Here is a 15,791-nt window from a genome sequence, read left to right on the forward strand (position 1 = left end):
TGCAAGACCTGTTTTTCTTTTTTCTTTCCTTTTTTGTCATTGTGTGGTTTCTGGTGTTCCAGGACATTGTGGGGAGGGGGCTGGGCCACGAGATGTTACCCCCAGGGATCACGGCCTTGAGATGGGGGAAGGTGTCCAGGTTTGAGGCAGCTCAGAGGAAAGGCTGTCAGCTGAGACAGGGTGCATGCCAGGGTCCCACTCTCCTTTCTGCGCTGGCACATTCTCCCTCCTCAGGACCCTCCCTCTTGGCCCCCCACCAGTGTGTCTTCCGGGCCCCCCTGTGACTCTGCCACGTACCAGCAGCTCACCCTCGGCACCGAGCAAACACTTGACAAATGGTCTGTATTATTGACCTTATTCACTTTGCCAGTATTCACCTGCTCCAGAGAGACACAGGAGATCAGGGAGAGAGAAGCCTGTGGATCCATCCAGCATACCCGGCTTCCTTTGCTTCTCAGAGGAGTCCGACCACACACACTCCATGTAGGCACCCCCCACGGCCACCTGAGTCCTCTGAGGAAAGCACCCAGAGGCTGTTTCTTTTCCTCAGGCTCAGACAACCTGATGCTGTTCTAGAGAACTGTGGCTGGCCCCCGTCACTGGGCTCTGGATCTGGGAGGGTGAGCACCCACTCCAATATTCTTGCCACAAGAACCCCATAAAGAGTATGATAAGGCAAAAAGATATGACACTGAAAGATGAACCCCCAGATCAGAAGGTGTCCAGTATGGTACTGGGGAAGAGTGAAGGGCAATTACTAATAGCTCCAGAAAGAATGAAGTGACTGGGCCCAAGTGGAAACAGCAGTCAGTTGTGGATGTGTCTGGTGATGAAAGTAAAATCTGACACCATAAAGAACAATATTGCATAGGAACCTGGAATGTTAGGTCCATGAATCAAGGTAAATTTGACGTGGTCAAGCAGGAGATGGCAAGAATGAACATTGACATTTTAGGAATCAGTGAACTAAAGTGGACGGGAATGGGCAAATTTAATTCAGATGATCATTATATCGACTACTGTGGGCAAGAATTCCTTAGAAGCAATGGAGTAGTCCTCATAGTCAACAGAAGAGTCCAAAAGGCAGTACTTGGGTGCAGTCTCAGAAATGACAGAACAATCTCGGTTCATTTCCTACATAAACCATTCAACATCACAGTAATCCAAACCTTTGCCCCAAGCTCTGATGCCAAAGAAACTGGAGTTGACTTGAAGCTTCTGACCTTGAAGACCTGCAAGACCTTCTAGATCTAACAACAAAACAAGACGACCTTTCAATCATAGGGAATTGGAATGCAAAAGTAGGAAGTCAGGAGATACCTGGAGGAATAGGCAATTTGGCCTTGGAGTACAAAATGAAGCAGGGCAGAGGCTAACAAGAGTTCTGTCAAGAGATTAGTCACAGCAAACACCCCTTTCCAGCAACACAAGAGATGACTCTACACATGGACATCACCAGATGGTCAATACTGAAATCAAATTGACTATATTTTTACAGTTGAAGATGGAGAAGTTCTGTATGGTCAGCAGAAACAAGACCTGGAGCTGACTATGACTCAGATCATGAACTCCTTATTGCAAAATTCAGACTTAAAGAAAATAGGGAAAACCACTAGACTGTTCTGGTGTAACCTAAATCAAATCTCTTACGATTATATAGTGGAGGTAACAAATAGATTCAAGGGATTAGATCCAGTAGAGTGCCTGAAGAACTATGGATGGAGGTTTGTAACACTTAACAAGAGGCAATGACCAAAACTGTCTCAAAGAAATAGAAATGCAAGAAGGCAAAGTGGTTGTCTGAGGAGGCTTTACAAATAGCTAAGGAAAGAAGAGAAGCAAAAACCAAGGGAGAAAGAGAAAGATATACCCAACTGACTGCATAGTTCCAGAGAATAGCAAGGAAAGATTAGAAGGCCTTCTTCAATGAACAATGCTAAGAAGTAGAGGAAAACAATAGAATGGGAAAGACTAGAGATCTATTTAAGAAAATTAGAGATATCAAGGGAACATTTCATGCAAAGATGGGCACAATAAAGGACAGAAATGGCAAGGACCTAACGGAGGCAGAAGAGATTAAGAAGAGGTGGCAAAGGCGGGGTTCAGGGTGGAGGACACGTGTACACCCATGGCTGATTAGTGTCGATGTATGGCGAAAGCCACTACAAAATCGTAATCAGCCTCCGATTAAAATAAATTAATTAATTAAAAAAAAAAGAAAAGGTGGTAAGAATTCACAGAAGAACTACACAAAAAAGGTCTTAATGGCCAGAATAACCATCATGGTGTGGTCATAACTAGAGCCAGATATCCTGGAGTGTGAAGTTAAGTGGTCCTTAGGAAGTATTACTACAAACAAAGCTAAAGGAAGTGAATGAATTCCAGCTGAATTATTTAGAATCCTAAAAAGATGATGCTGTTAAAGTTCTGCACTCAATATGACAGCAAATTTGGAAAACAAAGCAGTGGCCACAGGACTGGAAAAGGTGTTCTCATTACAATCCCAGAGAAGGGTAGTGCCAAAGAATGTTCAAACTCTGGACAATAGCGCTCATTTCACATGCTAATAAAGTTATGTTCAAAATCCTTCAAACTAGGCTTCAACAGTATGTGAACCAAGAACTTCCAGATGTTCAAGCTGGTTTTAGAAAAGGCAGAGGAACCAGAGATCAAATTGCCAACATTTTGCTGGATCATGGAAAAAGCAAGAGAGTTCCAGAAAAACATCTATTTCTGCTTTATTGACTATGCCAAAGCCTTTGACTGTGTGGATCACAATAAACTGTGGAAAATTCTTAAAGAGACGGAAATACCAGACCACCTTACTCGTATCCTGAGAAACCTGTATGTGGGTCAAGAAAAAACAGTTAGAACCGGACATGGAACAACATACTGGTTCAAAATTGGGAAAAGAGTACTTCAAGGCTGTATATTGCCATCCTCCTTATTTAACTCATACGCAGAGTATATCATGTGAAATGCCAGGCTATGCAAATGACACCACCCTAATGGCAGAAGGTAAACAGGAACTGAAGAGCTTCCTGTTGAAAGTGAAAGAAGAGAGTAAAAAAAGTGGCTTAACACTCAACATACAGAAAACTAAAATCATGGCAACTGGTCCCATAACTTCATGGAAAATAAAAGGGGAAACAGTGACAGATTTTATTCTTGGGGGGTGGGGGCTCCAAAATCACTGTGGATGGTGACTGCCACCATGAAATAAAAAGATGCTTGCTTCTTGGAAGAAAAGCTATGACAAACCTAGACAGTGTATTAAAAAGTGGAGACCACACTTTACCAACAAAGGTACATATAGTTAAAGCTATGGTTTTTCCAGGAGTCATGTATGGTTGTGAGAGTTGGACCATAAAGAAGGTTGAGCACTGAAGAATTGATGCTTTCAAATTGTGGCGCTGGAGAAGGCTCTTGAGAGTCCCTTGGACAACAAGGAGATCAAACCAGTCAATCCTAAAGGAAATCGACTACTCTGACTATTCATTGGAAGGACTGATGCTGAAGCTGAAGCTCCAGTACTTTGGCCATCTGATGCCAAGAGCCTCCTCATTGGAAAAGACCCTGATGCTGGGAAAGAGTGAAGGTGGGAGGAGAAGGGGATGGCAGAGGATTAGATGGTTGGATAGCATCACTGACTCAATGGACATGAGTCTGAGCAAACTCCAGGAGATGGTGAAGGACAGGAGAACTGGTTGCTGCAGTCCACGGGGGTCACAAAGAGTCCGACGCAACTGAGCGACTGAACAGCAACAACATTCATTTTGAGACCCCACTTGTCCTTCTCCCTCATCATCACACCAGCGGTGTCGGGAGCTAGTTTGGGCCCGGATGTTCATCACTAGGTTCTACTAAGACCTTTACCAAACCAGCATCTCCCTGACCTCAGGGAGATGGTGAGGTGGTGCACTGGTCCCAGGGCTCCTGCTGCCCCGAGGGCCTTGGACTCCAGGGAGAGCATGTGGGAGGGTGCTGGGGGGTGCAGGGGGAGAAGAGAGGGGTGAGGCCCACCCAGATCTGAGTTGATAGCTTCTCATCCTCTTATCCCTTCTCTCTGTGACTCGGGTGACTCAAGACTTAAAACATTGGCGAGAAGGTCAAACACTGCCACCTCTGATATCCCTCCAACCTTCCCCAAACACAGATTCTCTCAGCTGCCTGTGCTGTGTGCTGGTCGGTCACTGGCACATGGACCCCTCTCCCCCTGCCCCCCAGATGTGGAAACAAGCTAGGTTGGCTTGTCTGCATTGGAGAGGGGCAGCCGGGCCTCAGCAGGGAACAGAAGGTCCAGGGGTGCCTGGCCAGGCTGGGGTATGGAGGGTGAGGAAGGAGACGGTGTTGGAGAACATTCTAGAAGAAGAGACCTCAGAGCTACTGGATGAGGAGCTACACTGGCCGGGACACCTCCCCTGGGGATGCGGGAGCCAGGTGCCTTCCCTGCGATGGACCCCTGCCTTGGTCTCCCCATAAGATGCTCCCGCCCAGCCTTGAGGGGCAACTGATGCTGGGCTGAGCTCAGAGACATCCTAGCATTCTGGGTGCTGGAGCCACCTGGGAAGGGTTGGGGCAGATTTGGGGGCTCAGTCTTCTGAGCGTCCTCCAGGGCACAGGGGCTTAGCAACAGGAGCCCCAGACTCCTCAGGTCACCATCTGCCCCCAGCACCAGGTTTCAGGCACCGGAGACTCTCCCTCAGAAACCTCTGGGGGAGAAGGTGGGGGAACAAGGAGCACTCAGTGGGTTGAGCGATGGGAGGAGACACTGGGGATGCGAGAGCGGGGCTTGGTTTGAGTCACAGCATCTTCCGTCCCTGGAAGGCAAGAGATTCTTGGGGACCCAGCCTGGTCTCTGCAACCCAGGTCCTCGTACAGATGCCATCTCCTACTCAGAAGTGTCCCCTCGCTGCCTGCCTGATTGGCCGCTGCTTCCCAGATGACCTCCCAGACACCCTCCCAGACCGCACTGGTCCGTGGTCAGTCCTGGTAGCATCCAAGTAAGGCCTTTATCAGAACAGGGAAATGGAAACTGAAGCTGTCCACGAGGGTGTGACATTTGGGTGGGGAAGTTCATGGGTGGCATGAGTGGCCCAATTTCAGGAAGAGGTGAGGCCCAACTCTGCTGACACAATGGCTTCCAGGCGCTCTGATGATATATAAGGCCTGCCGCTTGAGCAGCTTCAAGGAGGAGGACACAGGCTGTGACTGAGCATACCATCAGAGGACTCAGAGCCAGGCCTGCCGCTTGAACAGCTTCAAGGAGGAGGCCACAGGCTGTGACTGAGCACACCATTAGAGGACTCGGAGCCAGGACTGCCGCTTGAACAACTTCAAGGAGGAGGCCACAGGCTGACTGAGCATACCATCAGAGGACTCGGAGCCAGGGACGGTAAAGAAGTTGATTCATGGGGCCCGGCAGAGCGGGGCTGGATACCACACGACAGGGGACCCAGGACGGGGGCAGAGTGGCATGGAGAGGCCGTGTCCAGTCAGACTCCAGGTAGAGGACTGGGTCATCATCGAGGCTCTGAGAACCCTGCATTGCTCCTGCAGGGAGACCCTGACTTCCCTGGGAGCCCCCAGTAGGGGTCAGAGAAGGAGGTCTAGTGGCTCAGCAGAGATGTGGGGTGCAGGAGGAAGGGGTGTGGCAGAGAGGGGAGCCCTGGGCGGTCCCAGAAGGAGCCCCATGTCTCCTGGCCTCTCCCACCTCTGTCCTCAGACACCTGATGGACGAATATACCTTCACTGAGAACTTCAACAATCAAGGACGGCCTTCCAAGACCTACCTGTGCTACGAGGTGGAGAGGCTGGACGGGGACGCTACGATCCCTCTGGACGAGTACAAGGGCTTTGTGCGCAACAAGGTGACCGACCAGCCTGCCCGCAGCAGGCAGGCCCTCCCCGTGGGGGGACGCTCAGGGTAGAAGGTTGTCAGTTGCACACGGGGTGGCCCACAAGCTCTCTCACAAGGTCCCTGTAGCTGCTGCTGCTGCTCTGCCTGGAATCAGGTGGGGACCCTCTCTATGTGATTTACAGCTTTGAGACACATGTCAGAAGCCAGTCACAGCCACCCAGGGCCTGGTACCTCCAGTCCAGTGTCATCCCGGAGTTTCATGACTTGGTTACTCCTCCGCCTCTGGGGAGGGGTTGGGACGGAGGGTGACGCATGGGGACAAGGGGCCGGGTTCTTCCCTTGACTCTGCCCAGGGCAGGCTCTTGCCAGAGAGCCCGATCCTCTCTCAATCACCACGGGCTTGGGAGGCCGGGCAAGACATCAGCCCACTGCTTGAGAGATTCTGGCAAGGGTACTGATCCCCACAACGCCGCCGCTGCCAGCTGTATTTAGTCCAGGGATGCTCTGGGCTCAGCACAGGGTGATGCCCAGAGTAGAAGCTTGTAAAAGTTTTGGCACACCCCTGGGTTAGTGGGGTAGGGTCGTGGAGGAGCTGGAGAGCAGAGTGAATCGCTCCAGGGAGGAAATGCCCACTTCCATGGCAGGAGGCCAATGTTGGAGCTCCCCTGGCCTCCTCTCTCCCCACACAGCTGGACTAGGTGAAGCGCCTGAAGTCCCTATCATGGGCACAAGGTAAGAGGGACTCCAGCAAACTCAGAAATCGAGATGAGTCATACTTCAACTCAATAGTTTAAAAGTCAAAATTAACGCAATTCTGTGATGCAGGAAACAGCAACATCTGCCTGAAGACTGATCAGTTTCAGAGCTGTGCAGAGCCATAGGGATACTGTGTCTCTCAAGGGGCTTGGCATTCCTTTGGATCGTGTAAATCCTGCATTGAAATAGCGTTTCACTGGGTGCTGAGGCTTGCCCCCACTGTAACTTCGTGCTGGGGGCCAGCGCCTCACCCGCCTTCCTTCCGTGGTCTTTCCCTCCGCGCTAGCCCCTACACAGCAAAGGACAGGACGCTTGTCTTCCTCTTCTCTGTAGGGTTTGGATCAACCGGAGAAACCCTGCCATGCAGAGCTCTACTTCCTGGGAAAGATCCGTTCTTGGAATCTGGACCGGAATCAGCACTACAGGCTCACCTGTTTCATCTCCTGGAGCCCCTGTTACGATTGTGCCCAGAAACTGACTACATTCCTGAAGGAGAACCGCCACATAAGCCTGCACATCCTTGCCTCCCGCATCTATACCAACAACCATTTTGGGTGCCATCAGAGTGGCCTGTGCGAACTGCAAGCGGCTGGGGCCCGAATCACCATCATGACCTTTGAGGGTCGGCAGGGGTCTCCTGGGGGTGGGGCAGTGGCAGGGAGAGGCCTGTGGGAAGTTGCTAGAAAGAGCTGGGCAGGGTGGGAATCCGTGGCGCAGAGGCCTTTGTGTGCTGCCTGAGAAGGGAGGCTAGGCTCTGGAAAGAGCCTATGGAAAGAGAGAGTTCAGAGGGGCAGAGGTGGTTCAGGAGGGGAGGTGGGGGGGGTGAATATGAATGGACTAGGGGGCTTCCAGAAAGAAGGAGAACGGGCTGGCTCAGATTCCAGGAGCAAGAAAGAATCTGAGGGCTTGCTTCGGCTACACATATGCTGACACTGGAACAATACAGAGAAGAGGAGCATGGCCCCCTGGCCAGGAGGACGCACAGACCCATGAAGCGTTCCATATTCTTCTTAGCTGAGAAAAGGAACGTGCTGACGAAGTTCTAGAACCTATTATACAGAATGAAGCCAGTCAGAAAGAGAAAGACAAATATCATATATTAACACATATACATGGAATCTAGAAAGATGGAACTGATGAACCTGTTCGCACGGCAGCAAAGGAGACGCAGACAGAAAGGACAGAATTTTGGACACAGAGGAGGAAGGAGAGGGTGGGATGGTTTGAGAGAGTAGCAGTGAAACATGTACATTACCATATGGAAAATAGAAAGCCGCTGGAAGCTTGCTGTGTGACACTAGGGACCAAAGCCAGGACTCCGTGACAACCGAGGAGGGTGGGATTGGAGAGGGAGATGGGAGGAAAGGTCAAGAGGGAGGGGACATGTGTATGCCTATGGCTGATTCATGTTGATGTATGGCAGAAACCGTCACAGCATTGTAAAGCAATTACCCTTCAATTAAAATAAAAATAAAAACATTTTTTAAGAAGAAAGAATTTGAGGGGTAAGCTAAGTCCCTGAAAGGAAAGAGATAGCAGGCAGCGAAATGATGACGGGGAAAGCCAGGCTGGAGCTCACCTTTCTCTCCCTGGTCCCATTTCAGACTTTAAGCACTGCTGGGAAACCTTCGTGGACCACAAGGGAAAACCCTTTCAGCCCTGGGAGGGGCTAAATGTAAAGAGTCAGGCGCTCTGTGCGGAACTGCAGGCCATTCTCAAGGTGAGGGTTCCTCCCGGCTGCTTCCCTGGACCTCCCCCCTCCTCTCCTCTTCTCTCCCTGGGCCTTTATGTTTGGGCCACAGGAAGCCTTCGTTGCAGCCGGGGCTCATGCAGGGGCTTCTCTCTAGTTTCCCTGCACAGGCTTCTCTTGCTGCAGAGCAAGGGCTCCAGGGCGGGCTGCGTACTTCTCTGGGCTTAACTGCCCTGAGGCCTGTGGGATCTTAGTTTCCTGACTAGAGATTGAACCCAGGTCCCCTGCCTTGGAAGGCAGTTTCTTAAGCCACCAGGGGAGTCCCTGCCTGGGCTTTCCCCTCTTTTTAGAGCCTCCTCTGGGGTGATCTGTTCCCTCCTGCGACACTGGCTCCATTCCTTCTTTCCTTTCCCGAGGGGTCCCTCTACTTCCTCTACTTCCTCACATGCTTGTGTCCCTCCTTCCTTTCCCATCTTTGTGACACTCCCCAGACCTCCTCTCTGTTTTTGTTTCATCTTCCAACTGTCTCATTCCCTGCTTTGTCCTAGACTCAGCAAAACTGAAGGATGGACGCCAGCCTCTCTAAAGAAGGCAGGAGACCTCTATTCAACAGCAGAACAAAACACTTTCTTTCAAGAAGTGTAAACATGACATTTGCTACTGTCTCCAGACTGATTCAAACAGACCAGCAAAAAACAAATGGCTCAAAAGAAATAGATTTTTTTTAAATAAAAATCTGAGTAGATTTACTTTTCATTCAAACCTATGTTGTGTTTCAAATCTACGTCAGTAGGATTCTATTCAGTACTATCAGAATAGTTTCCGATTTTTAGATAAATGAATATTTTAATAGATTTTTAAATGCAAAGCAATAAAATGAAATATTAAGAATCTCTCACTCAGTTTTATTAAAAATTATTAAAATTCAGATTTATTAAATGGGCGATCTCTCCCCCCTTTTTAAATAGTAACATCATCATCTGTTGAAGAATAACTATGTCAGTATCGTCCTAAGTACTTGACGTTTAACTGCCCAACAGCCCTCAGTCAGTCCTGTTATTCTCCAGTGAGCTCCTCACCTGTAATAACTTTTAATTTTTTAATAAATTAAAAACTTTATTAATAATTGCAAAGATGCGAATGCCTTTTTCTTTTGTAGTGGATCTGATTCGTGGCGGAGTGGAGGTATAATGGTCATACTAATTCCTGCTGGTATGAGTTAAAATCAGCTAACGCTTGTAGGAGGGAAGCCTAGGATTCAAAAATCTGCAGCCCTCGACAACCTATCACACTGGTAGCATTACTGTTTTTGAAATGACAGACCATGGGATAAGAGAAGAGAAAGAACAAGTCTCAATACTGAAAGAGAGCTTTCAAATCTGCAGCTAGATAACTCCAGGGATTACTGCAGTCCCCACACCACTGTTACTTCTACTGCCCTGGAGAGGAAGCCAGAGGGAGGGGCTGTCGTGCACAGATGATGAACTGGCCCCTGCACAGTACATGGACCCAAGCAGAACCGGTCTCAGGCACTAGATTTCTCTCCTGCCGCTGACTCTGTGCGGACTGAATTGAGCTGAGTCAGCCTTGCACAAGGCGTCCAGACAGCAAAGTCTCCCCAGGTCTCTCCGCTCAGACTTCTGCTCAGTGTCACGGGCCCCAAATATGTCACAACCTCACACAAAGTGGCCCAAACTGCATCACAACCTCACACACACATGTGACTCTAAGAAGCTGGGAGCAGAGCCATTCAGTGTGAGACCTGAAGTGATAGAAAATGAGGGACAGATGATGATGGTGGTTGAGAAGGGAGGAAGGGACTAAATCAGGGAGGGCTGGTGCGTCTGAGGGAAGGAAGGACAGGTAGAGAAAGGTAACCTGGGAGGGAGAGGGGAGGGGAGAGGTGAGCAGAGGAGCAGGGCTGAGACCCAACAATGGGAAGACGAGGGGCCTGAGGAAAGGATGCTGGGGTGAAGGAGGGTGGACAGGCTCAGAGCCGTCTGGAAAAGCTGAAAGTAGGGCTCATTTCATAAAACAAACCATGTGGGGTGGGTAGGTTGGTCCAGGCCTGGCTTGGCTGCTCAGTGATGCTGGCCCACTATTGCTGTCCCCTCAGCTCAGCTCTCAGTGTCTCCTCAGGGTCTCGAATGGCTGCCTAACTCCAGACCTCACACCTCATTCCAGAGAGGGAGAAAGAAGATAGGACAAAGCCCGGAACTTCAGAGCCCACACGTTCTTCTAATGGACACTAGCAGCGTCTTACAGCGAGAGGGGCCGGTGGGGAAACCCTGTTGGTGTTGCACTTGACCCAGTTTGGGCTGCAGAGGGAGCAAGATTGGCTCTTGAGTTCCTCACCTGTGATACATGGAGGATAACAGTGACTGACTGAGGGCCGTTGGGCAGTTAAATGTCAAGTACTTAGGACGATGTTGACATAGTTAATCCTCAACAGATGATGACGTTACTATTTTAAAAAGGGGGAGAGATCACCCATTTAATAAATCACTCAATCTACAACAAACCATCAGCCCTCCAGTTCACTCTGGATCACCCTGCGTGCAGCCAGGTGCCAGGGGAGACGTGGGCCACAAGCAGCATCTGGGGCCTTGGCAGCAGAGTCATTACGGCCCAGACCCAGGCCAGGCCTGTTCCCCTCCTCTCAGTGTTGCTGATGGGGCCTCACCTCCTACCTCCTGGGGACTCCTTCTCTGACCCCTGGGGGCTCCTCCTGCACTGCTGACCCTGGGCCTGGCCTCTTCCCATGGGTCCCAACCATGTTCTGTGCTGATGCCCTTATTTCTGTGTCCCCTCCCTCTCCTGCTGCAGGCATGTCAGGGAGTTTGCAAGTCCCCAGAGACGATGGACTCATGCCCACGGGAGGGAAGATGGACCAAGAGGGGGCCCCTTTCACTTGTCTTCAACACCCACCTTTGGTTTTAAACTCACCATGTCTCCCAGTTTTGACCAAGCCCTTTTCACACCCAAGCTCATCCTGGCTTTACCAAATCTCAGGGAATTACTGCTTAGCACCACTTGGCTATGAAGCAAAGTCCTCTTTCCCTCTTCCCAAGGTCTCACAGGTAGGTAGAGGCCACATTCACACCTGGGTCCCTGCCAATCCCCAGCCAACCCTGAGAGACCTTCCTAAGGATACTCACAGGGAGGCTGAAGAAGGCTGCAAGCAAAGCCGGGGTTTCCAGGGCCAGAGTCTGGAGTTGACCTGGTCAGACCTGAGAGCGCACGTGGGAGGCTTCAGAGCACAGGGGAGGGACTGAGACAGGACCTGATCCCTGGGGAGACCTGGGGAGAGAGCGAAGGAGGGGCAGGGCTGAGGCCTGGAGGAGGCCTGGAGTGAGGGGACAGGACCATTTGTCACCTAGGGAGCTGGAGGGGTGGTCTCTTCATCACCCTGGACCCCCGTGAAGGTGCAAGGCTCTGTGTTGTGTCCGAGGGCCCAGACACAGCACTGTATCAGGGGATTGCCGATGGCTGACCGCACACCGGTTTACTTTGAATTTCAGATGAACGATAAATAATTTGGAATTTACTTAACCAAAAATGTATTCACATTTCACTGGGGTCCTATATTTTTGTTTGCTAAATCTGGCTGCTCTTTTTATTTTTGGCTGTGCTGGGTCTTCATTGCCATGAGGGCTTTTTCTCTAGTTGCAGCAAGTGGGGGCTACTCTCTGGTTGCGGCGTGCGGACTTCTCATCACAGTGGCTTTTCTTATTGAGGAGCACAGGCTCTGGGGTGCTTGGGTTTTAGTAGTTGCAGCTCACGGGCTCAGTAGTCGTGGCTTCCAGGCTCCAGAGCACAGGTTCAGTAGTTGCGGTGCCTGGGCTTAGTGGCTCTGCATCTGAGGGATCTTCCGGGTCTAGAGATCGGTCTTGAATCTCCTTCATTGGCGGTCGGATTCTTTACCACTGAGCCCCCAGGGAAGCCCTGGCTGCTCTTTTCATGCAGGAGACATTTACAGGAACTCCCATTCTGTTTCGCAGCCCCGCTTGGGCTGAGTGGGTCCTGTACCCTCGCTGGGGGTCCTTTGGCTCCAAACTTCCCTCCCATGAGCTCCCTGGAGCAACCCACCCTTCCCCCACGATGGTTGCTGACAGGCTCCAAACAAGATGCCAGTTAACAAGGGCATCCTCCTGCCTGGTTGTGGAATGTCAAAAGGGGGCAGTCCTTTGAACGTGACACTAAGAGACTTTCCTCTGAGATGCACAAGCGTCATTGCACAAGCAACACTGCAACACTGCGGGAGGAAGGATAACTGCTCATTCAGCAACAAATATTCGCATACCTTTTTTTTTAATGTTACTACTGGAGTATAATCGCTTTATAAAGTTGTGCTAATTTCTGCTGTGTGACAAAGTGAATCAGATGTATGTATGCATATATCCCTTTCCTCTTGAGCCTCCCTCTCACCCACCCACCCCATCCCACCCATCTAGGTTATCACAGCTCACAGCACTGAGCTCCCTGTGCCACACAGCACTTTTCCACCAGCTATCTATCGCACACACAGACGTCATACATGTCAATTTTACTCTCCCAGTTCACCCACTCCCTCTTCCCCACCGTGTCCACATGTCATTCTCTGCGTCTGTGTCTCTATTCCTATCCTGCAAAGAGGTCCATTTGTATCCTTTTTCTAGATTCTGTATATATTTGTTAATATAAGATATTTGTTTTTCTCTTTCTGACTTACTTCACTCTGTATAACAGATTCTAGGTCCACTCACATCACTGTAGATGGTACAATTTCATTCCTTTTTCTGGCTGAGTAATATTCTGCTGTACACTGCAGGAAGTGGTGGGTGTTTAAACAGCAGAATATTTGCTCTGAAGTGTAAAATGAAAATCTGGAGCCTCAGGGCGGGTGGCCTAGCAGGGAGAAACGTGGGAGCCGAGGGGGATATTCATGGTTGGCAGAATGAAAAAGGGAGTTAAAGCTGAAGGTGGGGATGAGTTGAGGGTCTGAGAACAGTGATATCACTTCCAAGGCAGAGAAGAATGATGGGAAGATGGAGCCGTGTATATTCTCCCCAATCAGAACTGATGTCAAAAGATGATGGATCAAGACCCAGAAGCACAAGCACATCATGTAACCATAAGGAAATGATGGAAGTTAGAGAGGTGGCTGAAAGCCGTGGTGTCTGGCAGGCCTGGAGTCGACAAGAATGATGGCACAGCTTTGCTCTGGGTTTGCTGTTTCCTCGTCATTTTGATTTTGTCATGGTGTGTGTCCTTACATGAATATCTTCTAATTTCATTCACAGCAGGGACAAAACCTGTAGAAAATGCTTTGTAATAAATTTAATGAGAAATGAATCAGAGAGGGCAGTCGCGGCGGGCACGGTGGGCAGCGGCTGGTCAGTGGTGGCAGAATATTGGCGACCAGAGTATTTAGCCTGATTGGCAGGCGTGCAGTTTCCACCTCGGTGTGTGTTCGGGCCCATGGAAGTGTTGTAAAGAGTGAAGATTATGCTCTCCCGAGTTATGTGGACCGGCGTGACTACCCCTTGCCCGACGTGGCCCACGTCAAGAACCTGTCTGCCAGCCAGAAGGCCTTGAAGCAGAAGGAGAAGGCTTCCTGGAGCAGCCTCTCCATTGATGAGAAAGTTGAACTGCACGACCTTAAGTTCAAGGAGAGCTTCGCTGAGATGCGCAGGAGCACAACAGGTGCCAGACAGTGGTGGGCGCGGCCACGTTCTTCATCGGCTTCGCCGCGCTCCTCGCCCGGGAGAAGCGCTGCGGGCGGCTTCACCGCGCTCCTCGCCCGGGAGAAGCGCTGCGTGGGGCTTCACCGCGCTCCTCACCTGGGAGAAGCGCTGTGTGTACGGCCGCATCCCGCACACCTTTGAAGAGGAGTGGGTGGCCAAGCAGACCAGGAGGATGCTCGACGTGAAGGTGGCCCCCATCCAGGGCTTCTCAGCCAAGCGGGACTACGACAAGAACAAGTGGAAGACGTAAGGACCCGCGGTTCCCGAGTCTGCACCTCACCTGTCCGGTCACGTCCATGCAGCTCTGCATGTTCACTGGAAGCGCTGTGTTGCAGCACCAGTACTAATAAGTGTGCAGTTTACATGAAAAAAAAAAAAAAAAAAAAAAAAAAAAAGAAAGAAAGAAATGAATAAGACTAAAGTAATATGCACATTTAATAGAAGTCCACAGAAAAACACAATATTGCTTTTGCCACTTTTTGGACTAGAAAATCTACTACTTAGGTAAAAATAGTAAAAGAAAGAAGTTAGATTTAGAAAGCATGTGATGGAGGGTGAAACAGCCAAAAATCTCATGGGCCTCATGGGCCTCATGGGCCCGAAAGCCCATCAGGGGTCCAACCACGAGACCACTGGGAAGGGAGCTTGAACTTGGACATCACCCTGTGACAGGGAGATGTCCCTCCCCATGCTCTGGGTGAAACAGGCGATCAGAAAGCCCCAAGGAACCATGGCTGAAATAATCTAGCTCCTGCCCTTTCTCCTGGTCTGCAAGAGGCTCAGGTTAAGAATTTGCATGTCTTGGGGCTTTCCTGGTGGCTCAGTGGTAAAGAAGCCACCTGGCAATGCAGGGGACATACGTTCCACCCCTGATCTGGGAAGATTCCTTGTGCTGCAGGACAACGAAGCGTGTCTGCCACAACTACTGAAGCCCGAACGCCCTAGAGCCCTTGCTCCACAGCAAGAGAAGCCACCATAATGAGAAGCCTGTGCACCACAGCTAGAGAGTAGCCCCTGCTCACTGCAACTGGAGAAGTGAACTGCAACTTCATGCACAATAATGAAGAGCCAGCGCAGCCATAAAGAAAGAAATAAACAAATAAATCTTTGAAAAAATAGACACTGTTATTTAAAAAAATTAGTGTGTCTGTAAAGTTCATCTTGGGTTGTTGGTGCAAAGAAAGGTGAATTCCAAGCTGGATGTGAATCCCATCCCAACCTCATTAACGCCAAGCCTTTGCATGGATACTGATGGGAAATTTGTACTGAACCTGATGGCCAATTGGGAACTGCCAGTTCTTGGAGGGTACTTAGCTCTCATTCATTTGTAGCTAAAATGTTTTTCTTCTGTATTATTAGATGTCCAGCATGCTCTCCCTACACTATCTGGACAGTCAGCTGTTTGACTGGCACTAGGCACACTTCATATCATTTGAAGAATATATTTTTGTGATCCCTTTCAAATTACTGATGACATTCTTCACAGAACTAGAACAAATGTATATGGAATCACAAAAGACCCAGAATTGCCAAAGGAATCCAGAAGAAAAAGAACAAAGCTGGAGGCATAACTCTCCCAGACTTCAGATAAGACTACAAAGCTACAGGAATCAAAATAGCATGGTGCTGGCACAAAAACAGACATATAGAGCTATGGAACAGAATAGAGAGCCAGAAATGAACCCACACACCTATGGTCAATTAATCTTTGACAAAGGAGGCAAGAATAAACAATGGAGAAAAAGTCTCTTCAGCAAGT

At 49.8% G+C, this 15,791-nt stretch overlaps 1 protein-coding gene and 1 pseudogene across 2 annotated transcripts; both read left to right on the forward strand.

Annotated features, from left to right (window-relative positions):
• The first annotated feature begins 5,180 nt into the window (after positions 1-5,180).
• Positions 5,181-9,433, forward strand: APOBEC3A (apolipoprotein B mRNA editing enzyme, catalytic polypeptide-like 3A). Of its 2 annotated transcripts, none has more exons than XM_010845122.1 (5): positions 5,181-5,506; positions 5,726-5,870; positions 6,950-7,238; positions 8,221-8,336; positions 8,855-9,433. In XM_010845122.1, exons 1-5 carry the CDS (start codon positions 5,412-5,414, stop codon positions 8,867-8,869), a joined length of 660 nt encoding a protein of 219 aa, XP_010843424.1. In that variant the 5' UTR covers positions 5,181-5,411; the 3' UTR covers positions 8,870-9,433. The 2 variants fall into 2 exon arrangements, with proteins under 2 accessions (XP_010843424.1, XP_010843425.1); XM_010845123.1 differs by having other exon boundaries at positions 5,181-5,395.
• A 2,358-nt stretch (positions 9,434-11,791) lies between these two features.
• Positions 11,792-14,282, forward strand: LOC104992370 (annotated as a pseudogene).
• Positions 14,283-15,791: the final 1,509 nt, after the last annotated feature.

This window comes from Bison bison, unplaced genomic scaffold, assembly GCF_000754665.1.
Source record: "Bison bison bison isolate TAMUID 2011002044 unplaced genomic scaffold, Bison_UMD1.0 scf7180017864213, whole genome shotgun sequence".
Taxonomy (NCBI): domain Eukaryota; kingdom Metazoa; phylum Chordata; class Mammalia; order Artiodactyla; family Bovidae; genus Bison; species Bison bison.

What these genes read in the sequence shown, in the direction of transcription:
- APOBEC3A (XM_010845122.1), top strand. Translation starts at nt 5,412, where the DNA reads ATGGGGCCCGGCAGAGCGGGGCTGGATACCACACGACAGGGGACCCAG. An exon ending in AGGGCTTTGTGCGCAACAAG is followed by an intron (nt 5,871 to 6,949) that starts GTGACCGACCAG and finishes TCTTCTCTGTAG; the next exon opens with GGTTTGGATCAACCGGAGAA. An exon ending in CACCATCATGACCTTTGAGG is followed by an intron (nt 7,239 to 8,220) that starts GTCGGCAGGGGT and finishes GTCCCATTTCAG; the next exon opens with ACTTTAAGCACTGCTGGGAA.